Below are 13,377 nucleotides of genomic sequence, written 5' to 3' on the forward strand. Positions count from 1 at the left end.
GTACACTCTCCTCATACTAATAAGTTAATCAGTTCTGTGTATTTGATGAGAAATTTTTTTCAAATCAGCCTTTTAAAATTTGCATTGGCATACTTCAAAGCTTCATCAATAATATGAACTGATTCAGCAGTTTCCCTGACTCCAATCTTGTTCTCTTTAAATGTATCTTCCATGTAGCCCTGAAGACTTTCCCTTGTTACCAACCACCAGCTTTACCTACTTTACCACCTCTGTGTATTGTTGGCATACTCATATCTGGATTACAATTGCCTGTGCAAGGATGTGACTCTCACATTAAATTGTAAGCTCCCTAAAGAATAATCTCATACTGGGGCACCTGGGTGGCTCAGTGGGTTAAGCCGCTGCCTTCGGCTCAGGTCATGATCCCAGGTCCTGGGTTCGAGCCCCGCATCGGGCTTTCTGCTCAGCGGGGAGCCTGCTTCCTCCTCTCTCTCTGCCTGCCTCTCTGCCTACTTGTGATTTCTCTCTGTCAAATAAATAAATAAAATCTTTAAAAAAATTAAAAAAAAAGAATAATCTCATACCCAAGCTTATCCCAAGAAAAGAATATATTACAGAGGTAATCAATAAAGTTAATCAAAGAATAAATATTCCAAAGCATGGAAGAGTAAATTTTGGATCACATGCTATTTCATGACTACCTCCCTGCTATACTTTTTTAAATGTGTTCCTTAGAATAATTAACACAGGAAAAAAAAGTTACAAAGATCCAAATTGAGGGAGTGATTGCTCCATAATGTTGGCACTTCTCTTTCTCCCACTTGGTTCTTCTTGTTAGTTGGGATCCAATAGCTAGAGAGCCTCAGAGCACTCTGTATCAATGAACAATTTTTCGGTTTAATGTATCTTATGAAGATTGCTTATTCTTTGTCTCTTCTTTTACTTTCTCAATATATGACATATGAAATACTTGATTCAAAGTGAAAATTCAATAGCTGTTTAACATGTACTGTTTATACACTATAATAAAATATAAAAATCATGTTTAGCAGCAAGCCATCAAAACATAGAAGTCAATTCAATGAAATAAAATGTTATTTTAGATCGGTGGCAGGGTCAGCTTGAAAAATGTTTCCTTCATGTCAGGGAAACCTCCAATATCCAGGACGTTTTGGATTAACAATGTCTCCGACACAAGAAAAGTAATATGTGGGACATATGACACCTTGAAAGAGCTTGTTAATATTTCTATGATGTTCAGGAGAATAACTTTCCTAATGGTCACAAGGAGTATGGAAGAAATAGCCACAACATCTTTCATGGGCAAGAAAGAGTAATCAAAGAATAGTATTTTTCATCTCTCAAAGTTTTTTTAGAGCCCCTTTAACATCTTTGTTCCTCAGGGAGTAAATCAAAGGATTCAACATGGGAGTGACTAAGGTATAACATAAGGAGGTCACTTTACTCAGCTCAGGAAATCTGTCAGGAGTCAGATATGTAAAAAAGACAGTACCATAGAGTACACTCACGACTCCTAGGTGAGAGCTGCAAGTGGAGAATGCTTTCTTACGTCCCTCAGAGGAGCGTATCTTTAGTACTGTGGACACAATATATATATAGGACACAATAATGATAATTATGGTAGGCAAGGTAATAATGCTGGATAAGGAGAAAGAAATCATCCTATAGATGAAGAGGTCAGAACAAGATATCCTTTGAAGAGGGCGAATATCACAGAAAAAGTGGTCAATGGCCCGAGAAGCACAAAAGGGCAAAGTAAATGTCATGCTTGTCTGAAGAACTGAACTGATGCAGCCACAAAAGTAGGAACCAGCCACCAACTGAATGCAGAGGCGAGTTGACATCTGGACAGAGTAGAGGAGTGGGTTGCAGATTGCAATGAAGCAGTCATAAGCCATGGCTGCCAGGAGAAATCCCTCAGCCACCATGAAGATGGCAAAGAGAAAGAACTGGATCAGACAGCCAGCAAAGGAGGTGGACTTGCTCTCAGACCAGAAGTTGATCATAGCCTTGGGTGCAATAACAGAAGAATAGAAGAGATCAATGAAGGAGAGGTTGCCTAGGAAGAAATACATTGGTGTGTTCAGCCGGGGATCAGTCATAATAATGGTCATCATCCCCACATTCCCTAGAAGGATCATGGCATACACAAGCAGAAAGAGCAGGAAGAGGAGAATGTGGAGTTCTGGGTGAACCCTGAAGCCTACAAGAATGAAGTCAGTCTCTTCTGAGTGATTGCTTGTCCCCTTGTCACTCATGGCAGAAACCTGCTGAGAGACGTAAAGTAAAATAAACAAATGAAATCTGGGCTTTGATCCTAGCTCCAAATAATCTCTTACACTGTTAGGATTTATACAGTTATTTGTTGTCATTATTCATTAACCTTATAAATTATTGTGACTTAAATTAAGCCTACTGCAACTGATGACGACTCAAAGATTAGTTCTATGGCTGTATTCCCACAAGCGGTGGAATTAGATCTTTTTCTTCTGAGTCTAATGCAATGCATGCCCACTCAAATGCCTTTCACATTTGCAAAGGTCCCTTGTATGTCTGTTTCTGCCTCATAATTTATGTGATAAATTCAGTGTCATGAAACAATGCTTGCAAGAGAGCACAAATAATTTAACAAATGACATTTGGGCAGTAATTCTGGTGTCTGGGTTGGGAGATATTAGGGGAGGGATTCCATAGCCTACGTTAGGAAACCTTAACTTTAAAGCTTTAGTTTATATTATATACCAGCAGATTTAAAGAAAGTCACTAAATTTAAAAACAGCTTAAGACCCAACTTTTGTAGCAACATGGACGGGACTGGAAGAGATTATGCTGAGTGAAATAAGTCAAGCAGAGAGAGTCAATTATCATATGGTTTCACTTATTTGTGGAGCATAACAAATAGCATGGAGGACAAGGGGAGTTAGAGAGGAGAAGGGAGTTGAGGGAAATTGGAAGGGGAGGTGAACCATGAGAGACTATGGACTCTGAAAAACAATCTGAGGGGTTTGAAGCGGCGGGGGGTGGGAGTTTGGGGGAACCAGGTGGTGGGTATTGGGGAGGGCACAGATTGCATGGAGCACTGGGTGTGGTACAAAAACAACGAATACTGTTATGCTGAAAATAAATAAAAATAATTTTAAAAAAACCCCAACAGCTTAAGGGGTGGCACCGGCCTAGGACTAATAATATATTATATGTTAATAAAAAAATCTAAAAATAATTTAAAATTAAAAATAAATAAATAAATAAATAAGCGAGTGGGGGAGGGGGAGATGGCACCTGGGTGGCTCAGTCAGTTAAGCAGATGACTCTTGATTTTGGCTCTGCTCATGATCTCAACATTGTGAGATCCAGCCCCTGAGCTGGGCTTCCTGCACAGCAGTGAGTCTGCTTCTTCTTCAACTCCCTCAACTTTTTCTCTCTCTCTCTAATAAATAGATAAATAAAATCTTAAAAAAAGAAAGAAAGAAAGAAAAGAAAAAAAGAACAACCTAAGTTGTACAATTGCTTTTCATGGGTAATGGAAACTTTGAATTCTGATATGTCATTTACTCACTGAGATCAAAGTTCTCCACAAACAAACACAAAAGTTATCATGACTCTCATGCTAGGATTTCTCTCCCAGATGGGCCTCCAAAGCCCTTCTATAAAAACAAGTTCCCTCCATTTCCTCAACCTGCAGCTTACAGTTTTCTTAAGAGGCCAACAGTGAGTCTAGATGGAAGAGTTACTTTAGAAAAAGATACTGAACAAAGATACATATGAGGGACTAACGATGCTTGCTTATTTACCTGGGGTATGATTTTCACCACCATCATACCTCATTTACTAGACAGCTCAGCTAAAGTCTTGAACTGTGTGTGTTGACAGTATGATCACACTTTCTCTCCCCTCAGGGCTCCATTATGTGTGCTTCTGCTCAGATAACAGTAGTAGCATAATAGTGAAGAAATATGTGACAATTGTTTACAATGCAGACACTTTTCTAAATGCTTTCAGAGTAGCTCATTTATTTATACAACAGTAAGATGAGGTGAATAGTAGCATATTCCCTAGTTTCCAGGTGAGAAAACTGAACCATACAGAAGTGGAATCTGTTGAAAACCTCCTACTATGGTCAGAATGGGGATATAAAACCTAAGAAACCAGACTCCAGTCTTTCTTAATCACTGTGAGACCATCCTTGATAACAAGCCCTTCCAGTTCCTTCTGCTGTGGTACGACTTCTCTTTATAAAGTCCAGTTAAAATTTCCTATCTTCACAATCAATTCCCCAGTATTTCAACCTGGGTTAAAACTGCTCTGCATTCCACATGCTCTCAAGGATAGTGGCTATTATCATCATATTTATATTCCTATTAAATATTAATAATCCTTCCTTGAGATCAAAAGAGCAACTTGTCCTCCACATATCTTCAACATCAACATGAAATTTTGTGTCTGCAAATGGGAATTAATCCATAGATATTTGCTATGTAGATATATGTTGAATGATGAATGAACATGCAGAATCAGAGAAAATTTGAAGACTATAATACAACAGTGGTTTAGCATGGGTTCAGGTTTAAATAGAGGTAAGTTTCTGTGCAAGCAGCATTTTCTAAATGGAAGAAGCACTCACATTTTCTAAATGGAACCTTGGACAAGTGACTTATATGTAGAGGATGATTTTAGACAACAGGCTTGAGCAATGGAAACTTGAGCAAGGCTAAAAGATCCACGGTGACCACTGAGCTGACCTAAACAGGATCATTAAGGCATAAGCCCTAACTAACCAATGGGCTACCTACAAGTAGGCACAGTTACCGATAAAGGGAAAATTCCATACATCCCCATACTGGCAAGTTACTATACCACTGTATGCACATATGAAGGAGGGATGGAAACAACATAACTGGCAAAGTTTTCATGAGGGTATATACTTAGATAATGCATGTAAATAACAGCCTCATTTATGACAGAATAAACACTTGACAAATATTAACCATTGTTAATTGTATCATATCTTTCTGCACTAATTCCACAATGAACACCAAACTAATCAGTAATAATTAGGTTGAAAATTAATAATTAAAAAAATGGGGTTTTAGAAGTAAACCATTCTAAGTTGAGGGAAGGAATACAACACTTGTTAAAAGTTTCAAAAGAATGAAGAAATATGAAAGAAGTATAATATTTTGTCAGGGAAGACGACTGACAGAAAAATGGCATGGTGTCTTATTGTGATATTTTAATTATCGCCAGTTCCATCAAAACTTAGATCTGCAAATAATTGTAATGAGACAAGGAAAGGAAAGGGACCCCATGAGAGAAAAAGCTGGTTTTGTTTTGTTTTTTCCTCTGTTTCTTTTCCTGCCTCCATTATTTTTAGGACCTGCACCCCACACTTAACTTTACATATGTCTTATCATGAAAATAACCTGCATCCTCTGTGTAAGGGAAAAGGAATTAATGACTCTCAAGAATAAATAACATCTCAGGAAAGACCTGGTGAGAATGACCTTATGAAGCTTTCATACGCATATTCCAGACCATTGGGCTAGGCATCTCCACACCAAGACCCCCAGTTCAAAGGAATAACACCAGGGCCCTCCTCTTTTTTCTAACCAGTTTCTGGCTGTGTGAGAGGACACATACATCAGACCACTACCCTCAGTAAAAACCTCATATCCAGAACAAAGTTGAGACTCAGGATCTTTTCCCTTTTGAGTCTCCCAGATGCTCCTTCCATCTCTCTCTCTCTCTCTCTCTCTCTCTCTCCATATATATACATGAGATATATAAGAGATACATCTCCAATAAACTGCTTTCACCTCCTGTTGGCTCATGTTTGATTTCCATCCTCTGTGAAGCCATGAACCCTCCTGGCTGGTCTCGTGGAACACCCCACCACAAACACACAAAACTCAGACTCAGTCCTCAGACTCAGCCTGTTGGTATCAGTATTATAAAAGAACAATGTTAAATAGATTGTACTTAGCGTCTAATGAGGCATAAGATATTTAGCCACAAAAAGGGAGCCTGGAGTAGTCATGAATATTTTTGAAAGATAATGTATTTTATTTATTTGCCTTTAATCTTGCCTAGGGGCAAGGACATTGATCATTTTAATTTTCCAGATTTAGTCCTCTCAAACTCATTGTAATAAGTGTTTGCCTGAAGACCTGAAAAGGGAGAGTTTTCCCCAGAGTAGCCAATAAACAAATGGTCATTCTGTGATATATTTGTCAAAGCTCATGTTTTCAGATTTACTCTTACCTTATATTGTTTGGTAATTTGTCAGATTCTGAAAATAAAGCAGCAGAATTAGAATGCTATCTTCTTGTTACTGTTTTAATCCTAGAAAGGGTAAACAAAAGTTAATGACTAAGCCATAAGTCCTGTAACATCACTATGCCAAGATAAAATGAATCCCCCTTGCCCCCAATTTTCCAAATGCATGTTTATCATTCCAGTTTTAGTTCTTCCCATAGAGAAATTGGACTAATAGCCCTCATTTCTCTGTTTAAATAACTGTCCTTTCTTTTAGTAGTTGATTTCTTGAAAAATGCTATAGTCCTTTGTGGGAGAGACACAAGGTGAATTTTCCAAATGATGCTTTGCTAATATTGAAACAGTTCCAGGAATTATATTCTGTAGTTAACACAAAGTGAACCTGATGAGTCGATCCGCAGGATACTCTCTGCCCTGCACTCTTGGATGCTGAATGCTTTTAAAGAAGTAAAGTAGATTGTCTTGGATATGTAAGTAGAGGTCCTGAGTCATCTGGAACCTCTGATCATCCACCAGAATAGCAGCAGCAGTTATCTCTAGCGGCTTTGATTTTACTACAATGGTGTAACTTTTTCAAATAACTACAGCACTGAGGTTTCTCTTACCTTCTGGGAGACAATCCTCCTGGGAGAGAAGGAAGGCTAAGTAAGTTATTAAGATACCCAGGCTCCAGAGCCAAACTCCATGAGGAACACAGAGGCTCTCTATTTAAAAAGAGAGAGAAAGAGAGAGAGAGAGAGAGAGAAAAGAAAGAAAAAGAAAGGGGAAAAAAAGAGCCTAAATCTAATAGGGGTCAAAATATATACAAGAAGTTTTTTTTTTCCTTCTTTTCTTGTGTTACCTCTTGTGGAGGGACCAGAAGATCCTTCCATCTTAATTTCTTCTTCACCAAAAAACAGGCATTTCAATTTATCATTACAACAAAGTTACAGATAGGCAAACAGAAGTAGATATGAAGGGAAACATTACATTATTAAACATATCTTGTGGGGAATAAAGTTCATTTCATTTTCACCCCAAACTGTCCACATTTATTTTTCAGCTATAATTTGTCAATGATAATTGATAATAAATGCAATTCCATGAGAATGGAGTGGAGCAAAGCCCAACAAATGTCCTCTAATTCCTTAAGTAAAGGTTAAATAGTATTTAACTGGATCTAAAGTTAGTTTTATTTTATAACTTTACCTGTTTGATGATTGTTTGCCAGGAATAGATATTATCTCAGTCTCAGAAGTTGTGCAAGGGGCTCTGATTCCTGTTTCATAACATGCAGGAGTGCTCTGTTCTTTCTAGGAAAGAATGCATGATCTAGCGATATAAGATTTAAAGGCCACTAGGTTAAGTGGAAGGGCTGAGGTAGCATCAAGAATAAAAGCATTTTGTTTACCTGTTTGTTCATTGAAATAAATATCCAGCAGGAAGGAGTAATGGCTGTGTTCCCCAGGAAAATTATCCCTCTGTTGACTAGTAAGTATATTAATTCAGCAAAGTCCAATGTCATAGGGGTAGCAAGGAAAAACAAAAACAAAAAACAAAACAGAGTGAGTTACTAGGTTTTTTAGTGGTGAATGACATTCCCACTTTGACCCATTTTACTTGGATCAATAATCTGATTATCATGGAAATAGCTTCATGTATTGGCCGCCAATAACACAATAACTCCACCATTCCATAAGTTCACCTGATTCTGTCTGACAAGGTGCATGATAACTCTACTGACTCTCTTGGGTTGAGTTGATCATCTTGTTTCTCTTCTTACAGAGTGCCTTGCACCAAAGCATTAGCACAATATGGCATTGTAATGAATATGGCATCTGTTGAGTCCTGACTGGGTGGTATTAACAGATGCAATCTGGGCATGGACAAGGAAATGCCTAGAGCAGAGCTTGAACAAATAGCTACTTCTCTTTGAAAGAAAAATATCAATGTATTTCTGAGTCTGAAACATGATGACTGACTGGTAGCCCCAGGTTAGGATGTACTTATCAGGAACATTTTTTCAATTGCAGTAAGAACATTTAAATGAGATCTATCCTCTTAACAATATTTTAAGAGTACAGGATGGTATTAACTGTAAACACAGTGTTATACAACAGATCTCTGGAACTTGTTCATCTTGGATAACTTAAGTACATTGAAACCTACTGAATAACAACTCTCCATTTCCCTCACCCCTTGCTCAGCCCCTGACATCTACATTCTATACACTGAGCTAGGACACTATTATTTTAGTGCCTTTTATAAGTGGTATCAGATGCTCTTTGTTCTGTGACTGGCTTTTTCACTTAGTGTAAGGTCTTCGAGGTTCATCCATATTGTCATATATGGCAGAATGTCCTTCCTCTGTAAGGCTGAATAGTGTTGCATTGCATGAATATATCACATTTTCTTGATCCATTTACCTATCAATGGACATTTAGGTTGTTTCCACATCTTTTTGGTGACTATCATCAGAAAGTTGTGCACTTAACGTGGGCAGTTTCCAGGTGAGAGGTCAAATATCCATGTTGTTTAGTTCTATCTCTTCTACCATGGCTATATTATTGATGAGAATTCATTCAATGAGCAATGGAGGAAGTGAAGAAGAATCTGAAAGATAATAAATCATTGCCTTCACCAAGTCACTGAGAATCTCCTCCTCATCTGATGTGAATTAATGAGCATTCATTTAGGAAATCAATATTCTCAAGTCATATTACTATTTAAGGAAGTCCATCTACAAACAGACCACCTTGTCTTTAACCCTTCCATTTTATTGCTCCTAAGTCCTTGGTTATCCAGCTAAACCAATAGCCCACAAGCTCTAAATCAGTGTAAATAAGTGTCCTAGATCATTTTCCTGGCAATAGAACAATATGCAGCTTGAAATTATATCCATTAAAAACATTTCCCTGGGGTATCTTGGTGGTTCAGTTGGTTAAGTGTTGGACTCTTGATTTAGGTGCTGATCATGATCTCAAGTTTGTGAGATGGAGCCCCACCTCCAGCTGTGCACTAGGCATGGTACTTCTAGGGATTCTCTCTCTGCCACTCCACCCCACTCTCTCTCCCTCTAAATTAATTAATTAATTAATTATGAAAAATAGAACATTTTCCTTACCAGTGTTGTTAGGGAACAATCTTGAATTGAATGAGAATGCTGCAGTAGTAGTCCATTTCCAGCTGGTATTCACGTTACATGTAGCACCATTTGTAATCCTGGTTCACTTTAATTTTTCCTGAGAAAATGTTAATCAGGAATGTCCCACATGATCATAAATGTAGGCTGAGAGGGAGGAGTCAAGATGGCAGAGAAGTAGCAGGCTGAGACTACTTCAGGTAGCGGGAGATCAGCTAGATAGCTTATCTAAAGATTTCAAACACCTACAAATCCAACGGGAGATCGAAGAGAAGAGAAAACAGCAACTCTAGAAACAGAAAATCAACCACTTTCTGAAAGGTAGGACTGGCAGAGAAGGGAATCCAAAGCGACGGGAAGATAGACCACAGGGAGAGGGGCCGGCTCCCGGCAAGCGGCAGAGCAACGGAGCACAAAATCAGGACTTTTAAAAGTCTGTTCCACTGAGGGACATTGCTCCAAAGGCTTAACCAGGGTGAAGCCCATGTGGGGTCAGCGTGGCCTCAGGTCCCACAGGGTCACAGAAGGATCGGGGGTGTCTGAGGGTCGCAGAGCTTGCAGGTATTAGAACAGGGAAACCGGCTACAGAGACAGAGCCGAGGAGTGAGCTCTCAGCTCGGGGTTACCTTGAACTGGTCGCAGGCTCAGTCAGCTCGGAGCGCGGCCGGAGGCCAGGGTGACGGGAGTCATTGGGCGCTGTTCTCTGAGGGCACACTGAGGAGTGGGGCCCTGGGCTCTCGGCTCCTCCGGGCTGGAGACTGGGAGGCTGCCATCTTCATTCCCGCCCTCCGGAACTCTATGGAAAGCGCTCAGGGAACAAAAGCTCCCGAAAGCGAACCCGATCGGATTACTCAGACCGGCCCCGGGTAAGGGCGGTGCAACTCCGCCTGGGGCAAAGACACTTGAGAATCACTACAACAGGCCCCTCCCACAGAAGATCAACAAGAAATCCAGCCAGGACCAAGTTCACCTACCAAGGAGTGCAGTTTCAATACCAAGGAGAGCAGCAGAATTCCAGAGGAGGAGAGAGCAGAGCACGAACTCATGGCTTTCTCCCCATGATTCTTTAGCCTTGCAGTTAATTTAATTTTTTTTTCTTTTTCAATTTTTATTTCTCTTCTTCTGCTAATTTTTTTTGACTTTTACCCTTTTCTTTTTTAACGTTTTTTAACTAGTTTATCTAATATATATATTTTTTTTTCCTTTTTATATTTTTTCTTTATTCGTTTTCTTCTTTTAATTGTTTCATTTTTTTTTTCTTTCTGAACCTCTTTTTATCCCCTTTCTCCCCCCTCACGATTTGGGATCTCTTCTGATTTGGCTAAAGCATATTTTCCTGGGGTTGTTGCCACCCTTTTAGTATTTTACTTGCTCCTTCATATACTCTTATCTGGACAAAATGACAAGCCGGAAAAATTCGCCACAAAAAAAAAAAAAAAAAAAAAAAAAAAAAAAAAAACAAGAGGCAGTACCAAAGGCTAGGGACCTAATCAATACAGACATTGGTAATATGTCAGATCTAGAGTTCAGAGTGACGATTCTCAAGGTTCTAGCCGGGCTCGAAAAAGGCATGGAAGATTTTAGAGAAACCCTCTCGGGAGATATAAATGTAGGCTGAAAGAAATATGGCATGTGACAGGAACAGTTACATTGAAAATAAGAGCCATGTTCCCATAAATGTACTTCTGATCTTAAGATCCATTCCATCCAGACATCATATATATGAATTTCCCTTGGATGACACAATACTCTGTAAACCCAACTGTGTGGTGGAGGGATTAGATATTGCTCAAGATATTAGCCACTTGACTTCCATAGTCATGTCCAGTCTTCTTCAGGGACCAAGATGGGAATTCATTCTTAAAAGGAGAATTTGCATAAAACCTGCTGTCTTTTAAATTCTTGGAAGGCAGCACTTTGATTTTCCAATCAGAGTTTGTCACAGTTTCCACAAATCTCTGACACGAGAACTCAGAACATCACTGACTATTTTTATGAGTTCCAAGTGACAATGTTGCTCACTCTGAAGCCTGAATCAGCAGAAGAATGCTGACATTTTATTTTACCAGAGTAAACCTGGGTGTGTCATGCCTGCACACAATGGAATATTACTCGGCCATCAAAAGTATGAAATTTTGCCATTTGCAATGACATGGGTGGAACTAGAGGGCATTATGCTAAGTGAACTAGGTCCATCAGGAAAAGAAAAATACCTCACAGTTTTACTCATATTCAAAATTTAAGAAACAAAACAGAGGAACTTAGGGGAAGGGAAGGAAAATTGAAATAAAATAAAAACAGAGGGAGGCAAGCCTTTAGAGACTCTTAACTCTAGGAAACAAACTGAATGTTTCTGGAGAGGAAAAAGGTGGTGGGATGAGGTAACTGGGTGATGGGCATTAAGGAGGGCATGTATTGACCCTTCCATATGCTGTCTACCATTTGGAACCTAAAGATCCATCCAGACTGAAAGTGAAGGGATGGAGAAGCATCTTTCATGCCAATGGGCCTCAAAAGAAAGCTGTGGTAGCTATTCTTATATCAGACAAATTAGATTTCAAACTAAAGACTATGGTCAGAGATAAAGAAGGACACAACATCATTCTTAAAGGGTCTATCCACCAAGAAGATCTAACAATCGTAAATATTTAAGCCCCCAATACCAGAGCAGCCAACTACATAAGCCAACTGTTCCTCAAGATAAAGAGTCAAATTGATATGAATACATTAATAGTAGAGGTCCTCAACATGCCAATCTCAATAACAGACAGACCATCCAAGCAGAAAATCAATAAAGAAACAAGAGCATTGAATGACACATTGGACCAGATGGACCTCATTGATATATGCAGAACATTCCACCCTAAAACAACAGAATACTCATTCTTCCAGAGCGTACATGGAACTTTCTCCAGAATAGACCACATACAGGATAACAAATCAGGGCTCAACTGATACCAAAAGATTGAAATTATTCCCTGAATATTCTTAGGCCACAATGCTTTGAAACTGGAACTCAACCACAAGAAAAAGCTTGGAAGGAATTCAAACACTTGGAAGCTAAAGACCAACCTGCTTAAGAATGTTTGGATCAATCAAGAAAGCAAAGAAGAACTTAAACAACTCATGGAAACCAATGAGAATGAAGACACTTCAGTGCAAATTCTATGGGATATGGCAAAGGCGGTCCTAAGGGGGAAATACATAGCCATCCAAGCCTCACTCAAAACAAATTGAACAATCCAGAATATACCAGCTCTCTTTACACCTTAAGGACCTGGAGAATTAACAACAAATTAAGCCAACCCCACCCACAAGAAGGGAAATAATCAAAATTAGAGCAGAGATCAATGAGTTAGAAACTAGAGATACAGTAGAACATATCAACAAAACTAGAAGCTGGTTACCTGAAAGAATCAATAAGATCGACAAACCACTAGCCAAACTAATCCAAAAGAAAAGAGAGAGGACCCAAATTAATAACATTATGAGTGAAAAGGGAGAGATTACCACTAACACCAAGGAAATAGAAACAATCATCAGAAATTATTCTCAACAGTTATATGCCAATAAGTTGAGCAGCCTAGAAGAAATGGATGCATTCCTGGAAACTTATCAACTTCCAGAATGGAATCAGAAAGAAATTAACAACCTGAATAGACCAATATCTAGTAACAAGATTGAAGCAGTGATCAAAAACCTCCCAAAAAGACAAGAGCCCAGGACCTGACGGATTCTCTGAAGAATTCTACTAAACATTCAAAGAGGAAATAATACCTATGCACCTGAAGTTGTTTCAAAAAATAGAAACAGAAGGAAAGCTTCTTTATATGCAGACAGCCTCTTTCTATGCAGCCAGCATTACCCTGATCCCCAAACCAGGCAAAGGCCTCACCAAAAAGTAGAATTTCATACCAATATCCCTGGTGAAAATGGATGCCAAGGGGGGAGGAGTCAAGATGGCAGAGAAGTAGCAGGCTGAAAAAACATCAGGTAGCAGA

At 39.0% G+C, this 13,377-nt stretch overlaps 1 protein-coding gene across 1 annotated transcript; it reads right to left on the reverse strand.

Moving 5' to 3' along the window:
• Window positions 1-1,322: 1,322 nt before the first annotated feature.
• Window positions 1,323-2,255, reverse strand: LOC125107645 (olfactory receptor 9K2-like). The gene has a single exon (XM_047742940.1). The coding sequence runs from the start codon at window positions 2,238-2,240 to the stop codon at window positions 1,323-1,325; it is 918 nt and encodes a 305-aa protein (XP_047598896.1). The 5' UTR covers window positions 2,241-2,255.
• Window positions 2,256-13,377: the final 11,122 nt, after the last annotated feature.

Source organism: Lutra lutra, chromosome 8, assembly GCF_902655055.1.
Source record: "Lutra lutra chromosome 8, mLutLut1.2, whole genome shotgun sequence".
NCBI lineage: Eukaryota > Metazoa > Chordata > Mammalia > Carnivora > Mustelidae > Lutra > Lutra lutra.

Bases quoted from the DNA above. Each gene is read 5' to 3' on its own strand.
- LOC125107645 (XM_047742940.1), bottom strand. From the start codon at position 2,240: ATGAGTGACAAGGGGACAAGCAATCACTCAGAAGAGACTGACTTCATT.